Source organism: Protopterus annectens, chromosome 6.part0 (genome assembly GCF_019279795.1).
Source record: "Protopterus annectens isolate FY-2018-M chromosome 6.part0, PAN1.0, whole genome shotgun sequence".
Classification (NCBI taxonomy): Eukaryota; Metazoa; Chordata; order Ceratodontiformes; family Protopteridae; genus Protopterus; species Protopterus annectens.
Genome location: NC_056737.1, coordinates 706288078 through 706310700, shown reverse-complemented (window position 1 = coordinate 706310700; position 22623 = coordinate 706288078). Strand labels below are relative to the sequence as shown.

Here is a 22623-nt window from a genome sequence, read left to right as displayed (position 1 = left end):
TATCATACCACTAGAAGTAGAAAAAAAGACCCACAGTCGTCTGTGCACAAATCCATAAACAAAGGTAGTTTGTTGTGTTGACACCACCCCAATGGCTACACGAGTGCTTCAAAAAGAACATAATACTATCCCCAATGATCAGTGTCACCATATAACCCAAGCTGTCCACCAGATTCAGCCATTACACATTAAATGTAGATCCAGAAATAATTTTCATGTCCTTGTTATAAACCCATACCAAACGTTACATTTGTCCATCAAAGTGGCATACATTATTGGATGAAATCACATATAAAGATTAATAATAACCCAAAAATCCATGCCAGTATCTATGCCTAAAGAACATATGACATGTAGCGTGCTTACAAGGAATAGCGATAATTAACACAGGGTATGTTGACCTACCCCTTAAATTATGTCATTCAAATCTCCCTTGATGAGATGCAAAACAGGTCAATTTATTTTATTTTTATTTTATTTATTTTATTTTATTTTACATTTGTTGACTGGGCTAGTCTAACTGGATATATGTCCCTTTACGAAAAATGGGTATAGTCCCCTAAATAATAGATTTTGTTACTTCAATATGGCTTCCCGTTAATATAAAGAAAGCAATGTAAAACTTAGATTCACAACTATGTCTGAGACTTATACATGTAATCTGTATGTCATTCAAAACACATATAATGAGATAAAAAATGTATCAACATATCACATTCCCTCAACGACAAAAAAATGGAACAGCCCCCTAATTATTGAATGCTGTTCAATCAATATAGTTTTCCGTTTGTATAAAGAAAGCAAAACGTCCCTTGGATGCCAAAAAAATCTGCTTGACAGAGGATCAGTTAATTAATCAATGGGGCGGCGAAAGCTGACACACTCTAGCTAGGCTTATAAATGCTCTTGGGCAGATAGCCTAGTACCTACCTATGAAAGTATGTCCAAAACTTGTACACATAGTCCGAATGAGTTATTAAGTACCATAAATAATCAGGACACCACAGTCACCTATACAGTAGTACTGATTCCAAGGAAAGTCACAAAAATGTCTCAAAAATGGTATATGTCCATCGGTTTCATACCAGGACCATAAACTGTTTTGCTTGAAGAATATCCCAAATTTGTTATACGTCGAAACCAATGTACACAAAATTCAATTTATTCCTTACTGCTATGATTCACCTGACAGGATAAAGTTCGCCTTGCACTGATAGTATGTAGAAAACCCTTAGAACCAGTATATCAACCACAAAGAGTTCCAAGTCAGCATACCATGTTCCATTCTCATCCATAAGTAAAGTCAGCAAAACCCAACCCAATGTAGAACCACACCTTCCTGAATGAGATGCTGTACATAGAAGTCCCACCAACAACAAAATTCAAATCCAAAGCCAAAAGGCATACAAATCAAGTCCAAAAGATAATCCACAGACTTCGAGAATCTGCTCCTCCACTGCAGAGTTGATGGCTATCACACCCAATGCCAACAGAGAGGAAACCATAAAAGTCAGTAAGCACAACAGCCTTGCAAGTACGGCAAGTACAAAGGCCCAATAACCAGTATATCAAATTCGAAAATAGGCCAGCAAAACAGTGTGGTTAAAAAAGACAATTTAATACCTTATATTGGCAAAAGTAAACACATAAAGGGTTGGGAAAAAATATACCCATCATGGCTCTGTCTGAGGAAGCACTGCAAGCCAGGTATATATCCCTTCTCAGCAGCCTGTAGGAGACTGAATACAGAGACGGAGCCTTCAGGCAATCAGTGTAGGACAGGGTATTCATGCCATGAATTCTTCTGATGAGAAACCATTGGGGGTGTTCCAACTGTTGCAAGTATCTGGTTAGATACATGACAAAGGGGGCATTGCAATCAATGATGGATCCGATAAGGGCTGAGTAGAGTAGTACTATAACTTCCTTTGACCTGGATGCCTTGTCCTTTCTATAAGTTGGGTGACATAGAATTATTTTCTTATTATCTTAGCTACATGTTGGTCAAAAGCCAGATTGCTGTTTGTGTGTCCTCAGATCCCTTACTACTAGGTCGACTCTTAGGGATGTTTTATCAATAGAGTAATTAACTTGCATTGACAGTTCCCCAAAGGGAATTATAATGTGTTTTTTGGTATTGACTTTTCGGCCTTGGCATTGGCACCAGTTATTTGTCTACATTAAACCCACTTGTAAAATGTTTGTCTTTGGGGAAATATATAATAGCTCCCAATTTACAGTCATTTGTAAACTTGGTGAGCTAAAAGCCTTTAACTTTTAGTCATGATTTCCAAGAAGTAGATGCCAAACAGGAGCGGCCCAGCACAGAGCCCTGGGGTATTCCACTCATGATCGGTCTCTTGGTGGGGATGGTGTCACCAAACTTGACTTCTTGGGTCCTGTCTGTGAGCCATCCAACAGGCAATTTAGTGAGTCAGGTAAGAGTTTACACCTAGCTCATATAGCTTGTCAACATTGCCTGAGTGGAGTATTGTATCAAATGCCTTAGCCAGGTCAAGATATGCTGTATGCACTGTTTTACTCTTGTCCATTGCCTTGGAGACCTTGTCAGAGAAGTCTCTCAGGTTTACTAGGCATCCAATCAATTCAAATTGGGCTAGTTCCAGTGTCTGTATGCTGCTAATGTCCTTTATCATTTCCAAGATAATTTGTTCTGTAGCTTTGCATATTAGGCTTGTTAGATGGATGGATCTGTAATTCCCTAGGTCAACTGATGGTCCACCCTTATGGAGGGGAATGACTGTTGCGGTCCTCCATTCACTTAGAATGTAGCCTGTTTCAAGGCTGTAGTTTAAGAGTGCTTCAAGTGGTCCTAATAGGTTGTGTTTTTGGCTGTTCAGAAGGTAACTGGGAATGTTGTTGTGACCCATGGAGGAGGTCTAATTGGGTTTAGCAAGTGCTGCCAGCAACAGGTCCCTGCTGATAGCTGGGAGAAGTATGTTGGTAGAGATTTTACCTGGTGCAGCTGGAAGGGGAGGAGTGGAGGTGAAGTCTGAGCTGAATTTATCAGCCAGTAGATTTGCTATGTTACCCTGATCAGTGTAGGTGGTACCATTCACCACTAGTGCAGCACACTGTTGTGTGTTACCTCTAAGGTTCTGGACATAGCTGAAGAGAAGGCCTTATTATTGTCCTTAGCCTGCAAGGGTATTCTGAGCTCATAGCTGGCCTTCTTGGACTTAATTAGACATCTAACTTTCTTGTTTAGTTGTACAAGAGAGCACTTGCCTTTAAGGGAGTTATTTTTCCTGATTTTGGCCATGAGTTTTATTTTATTTTATGCCCTGTGTACGTGAGGATTCCACTAATGGGGTTTGTTTTTAGGATCTGTTTTGGGTTTATTTCAGATAGGTATGGCAGCCTCTATGTAGCCATTCACGTTAGCATGTTTGTGTGGTGACTCTGTGAATAGTTCTGCATGTGGTGGTCTCAGGGTTAGTAGGAGCACTGAATTTTGACAAACTGTCACTTAGTAGGATGTAGTTTGCTTTTGAATAGTTCCCAACTGTCATTGGTTTAGCTGGATATTCTGGGTTGACATGAGACATCTTTGTGACCCAATCTCACTAGTGAGAAAGTGACACAGGAGGGGTGGGGGTGCAATGCAACACTCTGCCATGTTGGTGAGTACCAGATACAGTATGTTTGATCCTCTGGTTGGAGCATGCACTGTCTTTTCCAGGGTGTTTGTATTTGTAAAGCCCTGGAAGCATTGTGCCTGTGAATTTGAGACAGTGAACTTTTCCATTTTATTTAGGGGGTAGTTATAGTCATCCATGAAGAGGGTGTTTGGATGGTGAGCACCCTCTAGTAGGTTTAAGTAAGAGTTGTGAGACTCTAGGGGCAGAGATGGTGCCCTATAACTAGCCATGATATAGTGAGGGACCATATCCATGGTGACTTGCAAGTGGATGAGCTCCATGCTATTGTGCTATTAATCACCTGGAGGTATGTTTGTTGCTAACCTAGATTGTAACACCTCCACCTGTTGGTCCACATGTGTGGAAGGCATTAAAGCCTTGCACTCTCAGAGTACTTTCTACAGCTTTAAAGGAAGTGTGCGGAAAGAGAATCCACAGTCTTCAGCGCCAAAGGAGAGCATGCTACCTGTTGCACCACTGACAGTAATTATTTTCTGAAAGCAGAACCATCTTTTATCTTTAGTGAAACAATGCTATGTTCTGTAAGGAACATTGTAGCCAGTGCATTTCAGTCTCAAAGCCACAGAAAGAACAGATGGCAAAGAACAAACTCCCAGCACTAGATGTAAGAATATCAAGCAAAAGAGAACAGCTCAGAAGTACTTCTCTATCCTTCAAATGTGGTGTAACCCAAGTCTCTCAGTATCAACAGCTCCGAGACAAAACTGTTCCAAAGTGCAGCAATTGTCCAAAAAAGTTGTTCAGTGAAACAGTCAGCTTAGAGATTTGTAAAGAATAAAGTTGAAGAAAAAGCAGATACTTGTTGGCATGTCAAAGAGACCTGTGTTTTGCAGTAGCCATGAATGAAACCAGACAGTACAACATAAAGATTTATCTTGTCTTAGATCCGCGTAAGTAAAGCAATTGCATTTGAGTTACATAGGCAAGCTTAATAGAAATAAAATACATTTTCTTTTTTTCCAATAGCAATTTTATTATCTTGTACACCAAATACAGACTAGGTTATACACACAAATGAAAAAAATAATACATTCTTGGTTACACATATATTACAGGTAAAAACTACTAAACACAACTACTCTAAATCAAGCAGCTATTTACAGTATCTACAAAATGCTACTAAGGCTAAAGTGAGGAAAATATGAGAGGACAAAACATGAATTTTGTTTTACTTCATGCATTAAAATGGGGTATTGTTAAGTCTGAGCACATGTTGTTGAGAGAGATGAGGTTTATATACTTCTATCTGTTGCATAGTTATTACAGTCAAATGAACCAAGACAACACCTTTGTCATGTGTCCAAGATATGTTCAAAGAGTAACTGCCAGTATTTCTGATAATAAACTTGTTTCTTTGTATTCCTTATAATAAGTTTTTGAGAGGAAATATATGTTGTTGCCATATTTCTGAAACCATTCCATGAAAGTTTGGTACAATCTAACCAATTTTTGGTTATGTACAGTTTGATTAGAGAACACAGACTAATTAGGATGTGAAATTGCAATATGGAGAGTTTTGATTCAGTAATAGAAAGAATGGCTAGTTCCAAAGATAGCATTGATTTATGATATCCCATCTTTTCTAATTGTACCTTAAGAGAGCACCACAGATTTTGTGAATATTTGCAAAACCATAATGCGTGTAGGAGATCCGCTTGAGGAATGAGCAGCAAGTACATGATGGTGGCGTTTTGGATCATATTTGTTCAAAACCGTGGGGGTGTAATAGGCATTATTAATCATTAGTTGCGTGTATACTAACTTTTTAAATGGAGATAGGTTGATTGTGAGGTTTATTACTTTAAGTTTCTGCTCCGCTGTGAGTGCGCTTCCCTGCCATCCCAGTATTTGGAGTAAAGTACTGAGTTTTCATATTTAATGGCATTGATAATTTTATAGGTGTTGGAGAGTGCTTTCTTTCTGCTATATAACCTTTCAGTAATGCCTAATAGTCTATTTACTCTAAACTCATTAATAATTGTGTTTCTGGTCATTGATGTAGTGATCTCCCTAATCTGGTGTAGGCTGATAGTATATTTTTAATTTACCTTTAGGGCTTCACAAAGTTCTTGTAATGATTTCTCTTTATGTTTATAAATATTCCACACAATGCAATCCTTCGTTAGTGGGTAATCTGTTAGATTTATCATTTTATTATTTATTTTGATGTTTTGGTTTAAATGGATAGGTTGAAGGAGAAGTAGAACACCATCCAGTTTTAAGGTTTTTATCAAATCCTGAAAAAATCCTAATATTTTGCTTTAAAGTAGTATTTATTTTGAGATTATTTATATTATCTGGAGCTATGAAGGGGCTGGATTTGGGATTTATATTATCCCTGAGCACATGTTGATGCCAGATCCTGATCCATGTTGGAGACCATAACTCTTTGTCAGCAGAAAATTTTGAAATTAGGGTCAACCTGATGGCAGAAAGGATTTTATGATAAAGCTGGAAGTTGGGCAGACTTAATCCACCTTTCTGTTTAGAGGGGGTTAATTTTAAATAACTTATCCTAACAGATTTGGGATGCCAAGTCCCTTGTGCATTCTGTGAAAAAAGTAGTTTGGAATTACTGAATTTGATGCATTAAAATGCTATAATAGTCTTGTTAAAACGTTCGTTCTAATTACTGCTGCTTTAGACATCATGGATAGTTTCAGTTGTCTCCATCTATTCAGGTTTGATGTAATATTGGACCATATTTTTCCCGCATTATTCTGAAACATGGATAGGTGATTATGTCCGTAAGCTATCCCTAAATATTTAATAGAGTATACTGTTTTAAAAGGGAAGTCTGGAAAGTAGCATTCTGTGTGGTTAAAGGGGTTGATGGGAAATATCTGAGATTTCTTGTGATTAACCTGATAATTTGAGACTTTTGATTATTCATCTATCGATGCCACAATTTTTCTTAAATCTCTATTAGGGAATTCAAAATAGATGTTCACATCTGCAAATGCAGACAACATTACTTTGGAGTTCAAAATTCTAGGTATTGAGTGGAAAGTTCTTTGCGAGATATGGAGAAAAAGGGGTTCAATGTAAAGATTGAATAGAAGCGGTGAGAGTGGACAGCCCTGTCTTTTTCCATTAGCTATTTTAATGGGACTTGATAAGGTTCCATTAATGCATAGATATGTATAGGAGTTGTTGTATTGAGTTTCTATCTGGTTAATAAAATCTTTTGGAATATTAAAGTTAGAAAGAGAGTAGAATAAAGCATTCCAGCTAACTCTATCAAATGCTTTACAAGCATCTAAGACTAATGCATACCTGGGATTTCTTTCCTTTTTGATAAGCTGAATCATGGAGTCTAAAGTTAGAGTATTATCCCATGTATGCGTATTAGACATAAACCCAGATTGTTCCGGTGATATAAGTGAGGGCATGATTTTCTTAAGTCTTTCCACTAGGAGTGAGGCTAGTATTTTAATGTCTACATTGATCAGGGAAATCAGTCTGTAGTTGTGGGGGTTAGCTCTGTCAACTTTGTTTTTGGGAATAAAGATCGTTTTTGAGTTGTTTATATAGAGATCAGTCAAACCGTTGAGTCTAATGTGATTAAACACTTTCAAGAGCATAGAAGAAAGTTTCTGTTTGAATATTTTATAAAACTCTGTGGTGAAACCATCCGGGCCTGGTGCCTTGCCTGATTTAAATTCTTAATTACCTCAATGATTTTCTGTTCTTTGAATGGGGAGAGAAATGTTGCTTGGTTGTTATTAATCTTCGGAAATTTAAGTTCTCTTAGGAATTCTATCTCAGGGCCAGGAGTCTGTTGGGCATTTAAACTTTATATTTCTGTATAGATTTATTTAAATATTTCTAGGATCTCTCAGTCAGTCTTGTATATTTTGTATCAATAATTAAATAGAGTAATCCTAGAGGCTTCTTGCTTATTGTCAAGTTAATCTCGCCAGAGTTTTAGATGGAGTTTGCACCTACTCAGCATATCTAGCTATGAATTTAAGTTCTTGTAGTGAATAGTTTTGTTGGTGTAATTCAAATAGTTTTTTTTGTATTTTATGTATCTGCTTCTCCAGATCAGGACAAGATATCTGACAATTCCCTAACCACTTCTGATTTAAAGAGTAAGTTATTGTTTAGGGACCAGTTGCATCTATTATAACTACTGAATGCTTTAGCTGCCCAGTTTATTTTTAGCGCAATTCTTGAATGGTCTGACAGACCCTTATAAGTGTTTCAGAGATTAAAAAGAAATCTAATCTGTACCAGGAGTTGTGACATTTAGAATAGTACATGTATTGATTATTTTTTATCTAAATCTTCTCCAAAGGAGATAGGGTCAAGGAGATAGAAATCTGATACGAGCTCATTAAGAGCTAGTGATCTGATATGAGCTCATTAAGAGCTAGTGATGCTTGAAAGTTGTATGAGATAGACTTACTAGTGCGATCAAACATAGGGTCAGTTAGTGAGTTCCAATCTCCTCGAAGTACATAATAGTGGTCTGGATATTTATAGAGTAGATTATGAATTTCCGAGATGAAATTTTGCTGATTCGAGCATGAGTCATAAACATTCAGGAATAGGGTTGGCTTTAACATTTGGGGGTGCGATAAAATGAAGTAACACTATCTACCATTATGTCATACTTACACTCAATGATAGAGTCCTGAAATGATTTTTTGATTATGATAGCAATGCACTTGAAGTTAGTACTGTCCCCAGATGCAATTATAGTTTTAATCCACTTCTTGTTTAAATCCCCCTCCCATTCATCATGCAGCATATGTGTTTCTTGTAGGAAGAAAATATTTGCTTCTGATTTGAATATTAGGTGCATTAACAACTTTGTCTTATTCATATCTTGCAATCCTCTCACATTCCATGAGTTTATAGTCCACATTTTAAGTTTTATGACAAAGTTTGATTGTTACAAGTTTTGTTATAAAAGGTTTATTATAACCATAAGCCCAAATTTTCTTCTTTCTATGCATTGTGAAAACATATTTAGTTTTATAGCACTTAACTCATCCAGAGCTGATCCTGTGCCTAACCACGTAAACTCCCTGACTGGAGAAGTTTGGATGGAAAAGGTTACCAAATAAAGCAAGGGTGAAATCCGAATTAATATTGTGAGGGTGTAACCTTTAAAACTTGGTATATTTAGGCTTTTAAATTCACCCACCTATCTTAAACTAATATACATTACCATACCTATCCCAAGATTGGTCATCCTTTACTCTACACCGCATTCCACTAATCTCCAAATTAAGCTTAGAGCCAGAATAATGATAAAGTAATATTTAACATTAAATGACTTCAAAATGGTATTATTCTCATGAGAATTATAAAAGTATTGATGTCTAAGAAGAAGGGTTAGAGAGAGCAGATTAGAAGTCATAGCAATAACAGATCTAGTAAACATATCCAAGGCTGTCTTTAGGATTAAAATCCCCAACGTTTTGTTCACTGGACTATAATTACTTCATTTGGTAACTGAGAACAGACCTTAATCATAGGGATCTTAAAAGCTGAAAAGAGTTTTCTAGCAGCAACAATTGATACAACCGCTGAAACGATCATGTGGGTTCACGTATGTCATAAAAAATTATCTAGTGCTATCATATTAAGGATGTAGTCTTTTCTTGTCTAAATCCACAGAAATTTAAATTCTGCAGTCTTTTCTAAAGTTCCATTGATTTTCTAAATGGCTAATAGTTAGCTTTCCCCCCTTCTCAGGCATATGTAGTAAAGGTATACCAAAACCAATAAACAGTGAAGTAGCCTGTTCAATTAAATAGCAGTAAATAAAATGTATATTGGAATATATGTATGAAATGAATAATATGTGCTCACGAACTGTACCAATAGAAACTGCTGGTCAGTCTGAAGTAAATGTGTTTCCAATACACATTGGCATTGTGGTCGGTCTAAAGTAAATTGCTTCCGGTATGAGTCTAACATATATGATTATCTAAATCACCCCTGTCGTATGGAAATGTGTATGGCTGGATAACAGATATCTCGATTAAACAGTAAACTTACTACATCATAGCAGTTGGCTTAACTATACAATACAATCAAATCAAAACACATAGTGGCATATGGTTACACTCTTCTTCACCGAACTTAATTTAAGGACAGGGATATGTATAACGCTCTAAGTTCAAAATAAGCATCACACTGAATAAGTTTGTGGCACAGAAACAGCAAAAACACAGAAAATTCATAACACTACATTATCTAACAGTTAGAACAGCTTTTATACTCCCATAAAGTGTTCCGATTTTACAGTCATCTCCACTGTGCTAATATATGGAGGCGTTTGTTCCAATTTTACAGTCATCTCCACTGTGCTAATATATGGAGGCGTTTGAACCAAGTATCGAGCAGTAGTAAAAGTTTTATGATGAACTTTCTCCCCTTTCTTAAAACAATATTGGAAATGAGTTCCTATACCTTTAGCATCTGTGCATCAATAACACCCTCTAACAAGTGTCAATAAATATCCAAGCTATTACCAGGTAGGAAAGTGTAGTATATACATGGCATTTTACTTATGCTAAAGTTATGCAGGGTATATTGCAGGCAGTACCTATTTCTGCTTGGAAGAGCTAAGGGCCAAGTTCTTCCATCTTAACAAGCACATTTGTCCAGTCGTTTACTCTAGATCTTTTATTCAGTGTCGTTGGCTCCATAACCCTTCTCCTCGTAGCGATTCCATTTAAAACTGGGTTTTAGTTAACAGTGTAGATTAAATATTCAGAGGGGGTTTGTCCCTTGCTTTGTTGGCTGATATATTGCCTGTAGATTCGATCTAGCTGATATCATGAGGTTATTTGAAGGCAATGGTCTGGAGACTCAGGAAATTGTGACTCTTAATTCTCCCCTACATACATCAGCTTCAGTGCTTTGCATTCCGAGGCCTCCTAACCAGGTTTAAGGATGGACTTCCAGTATTTTAACCCCTGGTTACGAAAACCGGAGATCTTATTAAAATAAAAAGAAATATCAAAAATATAAAAAATATATATATTATTTTTAACATATAATATATATATTTTTAATATATTTTAATATATATATTTTTTAACACATAATGTTTTAAATTTAACATATGTAGATAGATGAATTTATATGCTTATTTGTTTATTTATTTATTTATCGAATTATATATTTATCTATATATACATATATATATTTATACCTACACTTACAGTACATGATTTTTTATATATTTATACATATTACATTATTATATTATATTATATATATTTATTATTGTTTTTATATGTCTCAACTATATCATAAGAATAGTGATAAATATAAAGATTTCATATGTATACATGCAGATATAGTTGGTATAGATGTCTGATTTATTTATATACTATTAGCTATCTAACCTAGTTTAATTAGTATATTATATATGTGACTTTAGTATCTCATATGTTATGTCCATAATATCCTACTATATTGGATGCTGTTATTTATCTAAATTTTATAAGATATTCCTGAGCCTGCCCTTTTTTAATGAATGTGGATCACACTTTTTATAATACATGACGTTGTTGTTGTTTTTCTGTATGCATTATATTATACTAAATGCAATGCTTATCATTTAATCACTTCTGTTTACAATAGATTATCCAATGTCTATTTATCTATTCATTTATTTTATGTCCATTCATTAGAGTAGCACTTCTGTAAAAATTAATTAACTGATTTTAATTGGCGTCACTATATAAGGCGCATGGATTTTATGGTCTGTGTTAATGATCTGAAGAAGCTACAAGCTAGTGAAAGTGCTTATCGTCTGTTATTTCAACGAATAAACTTGATATATATGTTATGTGGATTAAACAGTAACTCTCTCTCGATCACCGCTTGTTTAAATAGTTTATTTGCTGTACTTTCAATTTATCAGAACTGTTACTTTTTTGATTCACTTATTAATTCATTATGTTCGTATTTCTCTGGTAAACCTCTTATCAATAAATTATTACGTTGACTCCTAGCTTCCAAATCAATGATTTTCTGCTGCATATCTGTAAGTATAGTATTCTTGGTGCTCAGCTTGTCTCTGAGTTTTTTATTTGGTGTTCGTTTGCTTGTGTTCTGTCTTCTATCCGGTCCATGCGATCAGCAATTTGGGTGACTGCAACTGCATAGTTGATCAGAGAAAGTTTGAACTGCATTCTGCAGTGGTTTGGTTTAGTTCAGTTCATCCATCTGCACATTTGTTTCAGGTTTCTGTTTTGTATTAGCTTTGGATCCTTTTTGCTGTTGTTTCGTAGTTTTTTGTTTCTTAGTTAATATTTCTTTTTCTGATGATATTGTCAATAGCTTCATTTTTGTAGTCTGCATCTCCATATTTTCTATATCTTTTGACATCTTGAGGATATCGGAGGCCAATATTTTGCTTGCAGATTTTGGTAATTGTATCTTCAGGCCTAGGGCTTACACATGGTAGTATGCCTCAAGGGAGCTCAGAGATGAAAAGATAAGGAATTTTACCAGTTTAGTGCCTGGGAAAGCTCCTTTTAGTTGATATCTGATGTATTTTGCCTTGTTTCACAAAATGAACCCATTGATCTTGTAGTTATTTGGCTTTTGAAGTGAGTTAGTTGTTTTCTGTTAGCAGCTCTGTGGAGAGTGTACTACTCAGACATCTACCATCTTGGAATCTCACTTGAAATAAAATACATTTTCACTTTGAGACAATTATAGAAACCATAGATGCACTTATTTATATTTATAGTTTAAAAATGAAAAAAACATAATATTTTGGTAAGTAATATGCAGTGATGAGCAGAATACTTACAATAGAAGGACTGTTGTAGAACTTTTCTTAATATATATTGACATGCTATTAGATTTGAGAGGAGTGAAGGATGGGGGTTTAGTGGCAGAACTGAAAGAAGTTAGCAGGGGTCAGGAGGTGCTGGAGGTTACAGGAAGCGCATTATCAGTCATGGTGAGTGGAAAGGAGTGGAGTAATATGGGGAAGTAGAATAGAATAGGATTGAGGGGAAAAGGGAATAAGAGAAAATAGGAGGTTGGAACTATAAAGCGGGGGGGTGTTTTGAGTTAGTAGGTTTAGTGTTTATATCAGAGGTGTTAGAGATTTAGTGGGTCTAAGCAAGGTGGTTGTTTGTAAGCAATTTGCATTTGGCAGTTTCTTTAGTGTTCTTTAAGAGAAGATCTGAATGTCATTAGTTTATTTTATTTATCAGACAATACAGGTGGAGCCACCATCCACTTTTCTGGGACAGCTTTAGAGCATGAGAAAGATAAGTGATTTACTGCAGCAGAGAGTAAAGGCAGGTGTGGATGGAATTGAAAGATACACCTTTAGAATACGCTGCTGTGCTCCATATATATTTTTAAGATGCCTTTAATTGCAGTAAGTTGCTCTGATAGCACAGTTTATAACTGAGGTGGGCAGGTTTGGGAGTTAGTATGCAAGCTGAATTAGGAGTTGCAGGAACCCAGGCTGTGTATTTCCATTTTGTAGTTTAGTCAGGCATGTACAGTGGCTCTCTGAAAGAGAATTAACGGGTATTAATGTTTTCATAATTTGTATGTTAAAGGATGTAGGAAATTTCTTTATTTTTTCCTCATTAACAAAAAAGTTGCAAATATGTATGTAAGTAAGAGCATTCAGTTTTAGGATTTTGCCTGTTAAAAGCTTTGTTTTATTATTATCATTGTATTTTCAGTAGAAAGTGGTGTAGAGTACCAGTGCTCCTTTTTTGTTGTACTTAATAATAATAATATGTAAACTCTGGTTAAATAGAGTAGAGAAAATGTCACTATCTTTTCAACTAATTTTAGCCATATACATCTAAATAAGGATACATGTAACAAAGATAATAATTAAATACAATATTGCAGTAACAGAGACAAAAATATCAGGAACATAATAGTAGAAAGTTGCTAGACCAGAGGACAGATTTCGACAGAGTTAATTCTTACTAGCCATATTTCTATTCTTCTCCTTCTTTTGGCTTTTCCCGGTTAGGGGTCATCACAGCAGATCATCTGTCCGCTCATGATTGGCAGTGGAGTGTTACAGTGCCGAGTTGCCAGCCTGGCGCCCATCCTTCCATGGAAACACACACACACACGCACACACACAGGCACGCACTCACACCTAGGGCCAATTTAGAGTGTCCAGTCCACCTATAGCATGTCTTTGGGATGTGGGAGGAAACCGGAGCACCCGGAGGAAACCACGCAACCACAGAGAGGACATACAGACTCCGCAAAGAAGGCACCCCAGCCGAGGATCGAACCGGAGAAACTAGCCATATTTCTATAACTTTTTAAATTAAAAAGTCCCCATGAGAATTATGCTATTCCTCTGCTGTTTTCTGTAGTACTTCTGGTGTGTGATGTTGTTTAAGAGTGGACACATGTAATACTGACCTTGTGGTATTGTAATTTAGGGAGAGTAACTCTGCAGTAAATCCTACGTTGTAGTGGTTTGGGACACTTCTTTTACATAACTGTGAGGTCCATCTCCCCAAGACAGTGCTGCACCATTATTGGTAGAGACATTTGTCTGCACATGGTCCTCAGGCAGTCTGTAGCCATTTGCACTCAAACAATAAATGTCTTTTGATACTATAGTCACTCTGCTATGGTTTCTAAAACTTTCTAAGTAAAGTGTTTGTCTAACAGGTCTTTTCATGACTGCTTTTCTTGATTCACTGACGTTTTTTTTGGAAATTGAATTAATTGCTCTACTGCCAAAACCTACATATTTGCAAGATGGCATTTATGAATTCAGTTTTATGACATTTAGATAGAAAAGTCAAAACAAGTGCACATTGTAATGTTATAACTCCCATGACATATCAAGGTGTGCTTATGGCCACTGTTCACTGTTAAAATAAAAAGAATCACAGTTACCCAACAGCAGAGTCATAAAAGGTGTCAAGTAATTTTCCACCAGCTGCACCTCACAAACTTTAAATGAGAATGACTTACAAATCCAAATTTGCATGTATACATTTCTGAATTCAGATTTTTGTAAATAAGCAGAATAGTCAAAAATGTACATTACCAAAATAGAAAATCGTATAAACAGATGAGAACTTTAAAAAAAATCACACATGCACTCTTACTTAAAGCAATGCATGTAATGCATAGAAGTAATATCCTTGGAGTTGTCAAATGTCAGGAAACAATAAATATCAATACAAAAAAAAGTCTTTCAGCTTTTCCCGGTTAGGGGTCACCACAGCGGAACTCCTGTCCGCTAATGATTGGCAGTGGATTTTTATGGTGCCGAGTTGCCAGCCCGACGTCCAACCTTCAAAGAAGGCACGCACATTCACACACGCACCTACCTGCATGTCTTTAATGTCACTCAACCACAGGGAGGATATGCAGACTCCACACAGAAGGCACTCCAGACGTGAATCGAATGGGAGAACCTCTTGCTGTTAGGCGACAACGCTAACCGCCGCACCACCATGGCCTATAATAAATATCAATACAAAATATCTGAAAAAATATATATATTAAATAGTAAAATACATAGAACTACCTAGTAAATGTGAGGTAAATAGTACTTAGTAGTATATGGCTTTTTTTTTTTGTTTGTTTTACTGGGATAGAGTACCGCTTCTTTTTAACCTCTTTCAGACTCGGCCCAGGAGTACTGTCTGGGTAAGAGACCTGCACATATTCAATAATCAAGCAATGGAGGCTTACTAGATGGAACCCTGCTAACAGAATGAAAATCGTTAATGGGAAGCATGACAAGGCTGAAATGTCAAGTGTAATATGTACTCTCGCTATTATTATTGAAGTATTTGAGTACATTTTATCTGCATTGGGTAGCATCCACTCAAAACCACAATAGAATTTAGCAGCACTGTTTGTGTTACTATAAATTATTTCATTTGTTAACATTGAGCCAATGAGCTAAATGATGGTGTTGTGTGCATCGGCATTGTAAGGGATCTGTAATTGTCTATGAGCAGCAGATTTCAGGAAGCAAGCAATAATGCCCAACAGGGTGTGAGTTAAGGGAAATAGTCAACTACACAGGGATGTAGTGAGGCCCTATGCCACAGCCAAACCTGGAAAGTCCACCATTTTCCTGCAGTGCCTACTCGAGGGACATTATTGCAGTTAGAAAATGGGATGTTTATTAAATTATTTTGTATTTAATGTGTTTGTCTAATAGGTCTACAGACACAAACACATATACACACTATAGCTTTCAACCTTCCCTTTCTAAAATGTGGAACACTGCTTCTCACAATGTGGAACAAATGGGCAAAATATGAACCACTTCCCAATGACTACAGCTAGGAAACTCACAGCATGGTTATTAACAATGTTTTCTTATTTTGATGCATTAATATAATTCTGGGTTCCCTAACAAATCGTTGATTTATTTGGGATCACCTTACACAAGTACAATTAGAAATAAGTATATTCAAGAGAGAAAAATCAGTGGAAAATAGAGCTGCATCCTCACCCTCGTTACTTGATATATATATATATATATACCAAGTCCAAAGTTGTACTAACATGGGGAAAGGGGATATCCTCATCATACCAGCAATATACTCTTCTTAAGAAGAGCAGGCTGGTTGCACACTAGTGATTGCACAAAGGTGCATCAATCACGCTAGTATTTTAAAGACAAGCTTGGCTTCCATCATTCAGTGTTATTCAATATAATTTAGCATGGATATTTGTTAACAATCCTTACAAATGAATGTATGTCAAACCCTTTCAATAATGGACAGTAGGAACATAGAAGTTTGATATTCAGAATGAGTAATATTCTTCATAAGGAAGTACATCTAAGAGGTGTCATGGCACATGCACACACACACAAATATGCCCAACAGTTACAGGCATCGTCTTGCCTATGTAAACCTCACGTCTTAACAAATTAATGAAGAAATACAGTTAGTAATAATAAGGGAAATGCACATGCAGAGCAAAGCACTGCATTGACCTCTCATGCACACGCAAGCACACTTTCTCACACACACACACACACACACACACACACACACACACACACGCACACACACACACACATGTCCCTGTAGCTGTTGCTCCAGGAAGTTAATTTTGTTGGCTTTATTTATGTTTTTTTACCAAGTAAGTGAGTGGAAGGAAAATGACAGAGTCATGTAACTGCTACTCTAGTTACTTTGTTAGACTAATTTTATTTTCTTTATTTTTTTATTTTATTCATACTCACTAAACTACAGTGTATTTGGTAGATGATGACAGTGTTTTCTCATCCATGTTTCACATTGGCTTAATATGTTTCCATTAAACTTTGGACTTTATTCCATTGGGCTCCCCTTGTATAGCGACACCCTGTTAGAAAATGCTTGTTATTCACTGTGGTATAGGCTTTAATTTAATGTTCTGTCCATTTTCTAAAGAAGTGGTAATACCTAGCACGGTGGATAGTGTTCACCAGTTTTGCACCACTCGAGGCTGTTCGATGTTAAACATTTCCTCTTCTGATAATCTGATTTAGTTTGTAATCTGCAGAGCAGCAGTTCTTTGCTAAACTTAATGAAGGCATATACTTGGATAAGCAGGTTGTTCATTTACGATAAGTTCTGAGTCATGTACTAAGAAGATACTGTTTGGAGTAAAAGATAAAGTTTCCAGTACAAAAAAAAAAATGCAAAACTGTGAATTTCAAGCGATCACATTCTGCCTCAGCATTAAGTTCCACATGCAAAGCAAAATCTAGACATGGGTACAGGGAAGTAAATACTGTGGGAAGAAGTAGCCAGGCAATTGTTATGGCTAGTCTTGTATAGGCCGTAGGGCCGATAGACTAGTACCAACCAATGAACCTCAAAAGAAAAAGAGGAAGAAAATCACCACAATTGCCATCAGCTATGAAGTTGTGCTGTTTGTGATGTTTATATACAGACAGACCATGGCAGTCCTACTTTGCACACCTCAATATGAATTTTCACTTTGTCTGAATAGAGGAAGAATAGAAAGACATTGTGAAACAGCACATAACACCCTCACTTAACATTCCTACATTTCAGTACAGTTTATACTCGAATGAATCCTTCACTATTAGAAGCAGTGCATTCTGCATATTAAGATAAGCACTCAGATGGAACAGATCTGAAAATGCACGCTAGAATTACTGTTGGTCTTCCAGATTGGTTCTTGGCTCTGGTACTTTCTGTGAAGATATTAGTCAGCATGCATTTTCACCAAAGGCTAGTTTCTTCCACTAGCATAAGAAAAATAAATAAATAAATAAAACTAACAAAATTAGCTGCTGCAGCTACAAGGAAGCTACAAGAAAGTGTGTGTGTGTGTGTGTGTGTGTGTGTGTGTGTGTGTGTGTGTGTGTGTGTGTGTGTGTGTGATTCTGTGTATCTGTGTGTGTGTGATAAAATACAGAGAGACAAAGTGTGTTTTTTTCCAGTCAGTTAGCTGTTTATTATGGGAAACACAACTTAAAAGTGTTTCATTGAATTTGCTTACTTCTTGGATCGGTGATCCTGGTGGTATTTTATTATTTATTATGGGAAGTCTGCATAATTACACTTTCTGACTATTGTAGTTTTCCTACCAAGATTTCTCTTTTCCAGTCAAGCTTTCTTTTCACATACAACTGCTTGGATGGGTTTATTACACATATTTATTTTACTCTGCTATACATGTGTATTTCATATCTTTTTATATACCCATTTATATATGTTTATATTTTGTTTCATAATCCATAAACAGTAGGACTAGTTAGGTATCACCTTTTGCCTGTTATTGGTCATAATGTCATCACAAACATCTTCCTTGCTACATACATCCTGTCTATATTTAGAATTTTTAACAACGAATGAAACCCGTTTGTTATGAACAGCAAAACAAAAGTCATGTCATTATTGTTTTCATCTCTAATATCTGATGAAGTATTCTTTTTATTTTTTGTTACTGTTTTATCACTTTCTTTTGGCTTGCTATATATACATACTGCCATGTTAACCCATGTTTGAAAAAAGTTTGAAATTTGAAAAATGCCCTATTCAAACACACAACTGGGTCTATTAGCTGCTAAAAGTTCTTATTTGGGGTTTTGGAGAAGGTAGACCAGAATCCTAGGGGTGGGCCATGGGAAACAGTGACTGAACGCTGAGAACTGTTAATGACAACTGAAAATGTTTCAATTGTTAGTACATTTAAACTTCATACTATGAAGTTGTGAGATTTTAGATTTATGTTATTGTTTGAGTATGCATTTATAATTTTGGTGTATTTAATCAATTAGGTTTTATTTTATTTACAGAAAGGTTTACAATTGATTTTTTTATTCTAATTTATACTAACAAAATATATAAATAGATGTATGACTTTAATAACTCTAATTAATTGCGACATGCATGACTGAATGTTTTAAATAAACTTATGATGTTAGATCTGTAGGTTCTGTTGAAATCCAAGTTGATCGATGTGGACAACATTTCTTAACCTTTAATAAAGTGTGGCAGATTACATCTTGTTTCAAATGTCTTGTGGATTTTGGGGCAGTTTTTGTTGTTTATTTGTCCTTTTTTTGACTACACTGTGTTTTTATTCTGTATTGATACTTGCTGACAGAAAATCATATCTCAAAGAAAGGAAGCAAGCCTGCACCAGAGTGGCATATAAGAGGAAACCACTAATACACCTGTATTAGTGTATACCTGCCCATGTTTTATTGTGCAGACAAGGAAAAGACCTCAGTTTTTCCAACTTCAAGCTGAGCAAATCAAAGTATGAGATGTCCCTAATCTTCAGATTTAATAGTAAAGTAAATACATTTCAAAGATCCCCTTTTACAGTAGGTATAATTATCCACAACTGCACTTTTATTTTATAAATGTGTATACACATTACGAGGAATCATATTGCTATGAGTCGTTACTAAAGCATTAAATTTGTCTTGCTGAAATCCTAATATAATCTTTTTGAACCATGTATTTACTTTCTTAGGTCAAACTTGTCAACGTGCATGTCGCTGACATTACTGAAGGGAATCCTTCTATTATTCTTGGATTAATTTGGACAATAATTTTACACTTTCAGGTAAGAAATATGATTTGCTTAGTGTTAATATACAAGAGCATGGAATATACATTTGGGTGTTGCATTTCTTTCTCCATGAATTATGTTTCCTTACCTCATGCTTACATGGATGAAATATGTAAATGAATTTGGGTGACCTACTGAATGAAATTAATGAAATTAGAGCCGCAGATCAGAGAAAGTTCTTCCACCAGTTTGCACTTACTTCAGTATTGCTAGGACATGGATGTAATAATTCAGTAGTTTAGTGGGAGGAGTGAAGCCCCCCATAGTTTATATTATTAATTATTTTTTTCTTATATTAACAGTCTTTAACTGCAGGATGCTGGAAGATGACTCACCAGCTTTTTTTGTTTTCAGTCAGTGCAGTATCATCGATTCCTATCAGAATTGCTTGAACTGACACTGTACATCTGACCCCCCCCCCAAAATGTAGTTTTAACAGAAAATGGCAAATTGTGAAATTTGCTGTTATACATTTGCAGACAGCTTATTACCATGGGTGAAGTTTAAAAGAAGGCTCATTGTGATTATTAGGCCATAATAAAGCTGAGCAAGTTATCGAATGGAGCAAAACTGTCTGTTTTAACAGAAATTTTAAGAAGGTGCTGGAACAGCAAATGAAGTCAAGTTGTTTTGCTTTGCTGAATAAAAGTCTGTTGTTTCATCAGTCATTACCTAATATCATATCCATGTCTATTTCATTCTTTTGCCTTGTAACAGAGCCTCATAATGTTGTATGTTTCTGTTTTTTACTAAATGCCACAGCTATTTGCTTCTCAGCGGGGTGCCTTTTTTGTAGACTCTGCATGTCTTCATTGAGTCTGCACATGTTTTTGCCAGGGGCTTGGCTTCCCTCATCCATTACAATGAAGTGCTGTAGGTGAATTGGCAATGATACAGATTTTCTATTTTTCCAGAAAAAATACTAGTAAATCCTGAAAGTGGACTAATTATTGGAAAACAGTATTTTCACAGAATTTGTCATTTTAGGCCTGAGTACTCATTCACTACAACCTGTCTTTATTCTTTTATTTGTTACTTATAATATGTTCTGCTTGGTTTATTGGTGTTCTGTACCTAGAATCTCTTTTAATTTAGCATTTTATATATATTAATATCTATATTTTCTCTCTTTCTCTCTCTTCCCCCTCTCTTTCACTCTGTACACACACACACACACACACACATATATATATATATATATATATATATATATATATATGTATATATATATATATATATATATATATATATATATATATATATATATATATATATATATATAGATGCACAGGAAAATTATAATGAATTATAATGAAATGAAAGCAATTACTGGATAATTCCCAGATTTCATTTTGTGAAAACATGATTTTATTTACATTTTATTAGAACCACATATCTGTCTACATGTTGTAACAGAACTAGAGAAGTTTAATAGAAGAATGCTTACAATGAAGCAATCCCAGTGGGAGAGGCAGTAACATGGCACAGATGATCTTCCAAACTGCCCTAAAGAAAGGGACGTGTGTGTGTGTGTGTGTGTGTGTGTGTGTGTGTGTGTGTGTGTGTGTGTGTGTGTGTGTGTGTGTGTGTGTGTGTGTGTGTGTGTGTGTGTGTGTGTGTGTGTGTGTGTGTGTGTGTGTGTGTGTGTGAGACCTACAAAGCACAAACGTGCTACACCTAATACAGTACCTACAGCACTCAATACACATAAACCAACAAGCATAATTGTCTCATCAAGCAAGCCCCTAAGGCAAAGCACATCTAAACCAAGTTTTGGTCATAAGTGACTCCGTAGTGATAAACACAGATATCCCACTCACCAGGCTGGACAAGGAGAAGGTTACAGTCAGCTGTCTGTCTGGTGCCAGGATCCAACAGAGCACACATGTACTTAAGTCTCTCCACAGCAAATACCGTTATGCAGTCTGCCCAGAACTAGTTGTTAGTGGCACCACATATACTGAACAAACATAAATAGCCAACCTGCTAGCTGACAAACTGTCATAGTTCATGTTGGTGTGAATGACTTCAGACGTACCTCACTGAACTGTATGAAGAGAGATATGACTGAGCTCTCTGAATATGTGCCTCAGGCAGGTATGTCCGTAGCCTTGAGCAGCATACTACCTTCATCTAAGCTGATACCACAATATAAACAAAAAATGATTGACTTCAACAATTGACTTAGTTTCTGGTGTCGTATGTCCCAAGCCTTGAGCAACAAACTACCTTAACAGTTAAGATGATACCACAATATAAACAAAAAATGATTGACTTCAACAATTGATTTAGTTTCTGATGTTATTCTAAGGGGATCCTGTACCTGTCAGCCTGGGATGACATGATAGACCATGCTGCTTTGCCAGAGATGGTCTTTATATGTCATCTCTGGGATTTTGGTTAATGGCTAAGGCTCTTGCCTCCCCCATAGTGCCTTTTTTAGGCAGTGTCATAACAACAAATTTCCTGGTGTAAAAATATCTTCAAAAAGCAACCTCAAGTTTATGCTGCTAAATGCTAGGAGTCTAAACCTAAAATGCACTCACTGGAAGTAGTCCTCACCTTGGAAGATGCTGACCTTTGTGCAGTCACAGAGGCTTGGTTTAAAGCTGTGGAAAGCACCCAGCTATACCTGGTTATAATGCCTTCCACACATTCAGATCACAAACTGAAAGTGCGACAACTAAAGGAGGTGAAGTATCAGTATTTATCAAAGACAAATACATCTCTGGATTGGTTAAACAACACCATTCCTTTGAACTAATCCAAGTCCAACTGACTGTGGGTAAGACCCCTGTCCAGGTTATTTCCAGTTATAGAATCCCCTTCATGAACCAGGATACCCACACTACATACTTGGATCTCCTTGAATGCCTCG

At 36.1% G+C, this 22623-nt stretch overlaps 1 protein-coding gene across 1 annotated transcript in view; it reads left to right on the top strand.

Annotated features, from left to right (window-relative positions):
• SYNE2 (spectrin repeat containing nuclear envelope protein 2) overlaps window positions 1-22623 on the top strand; it is a 3814665-nt gene that overhangs the window by 515860 nt on the left and 3276182 nt on the right. Inside the window, exon 6 of the mRNA XM_044073561.1 lies at window positions 19647-19739. Within this exon, the coding sequence (XP_043929496.1) occupies window positions 19647-19739 (93 nt within the window). The remainder of the gene's footprint in view (window positions 1-19646; window positions 19740-22623) is intronic.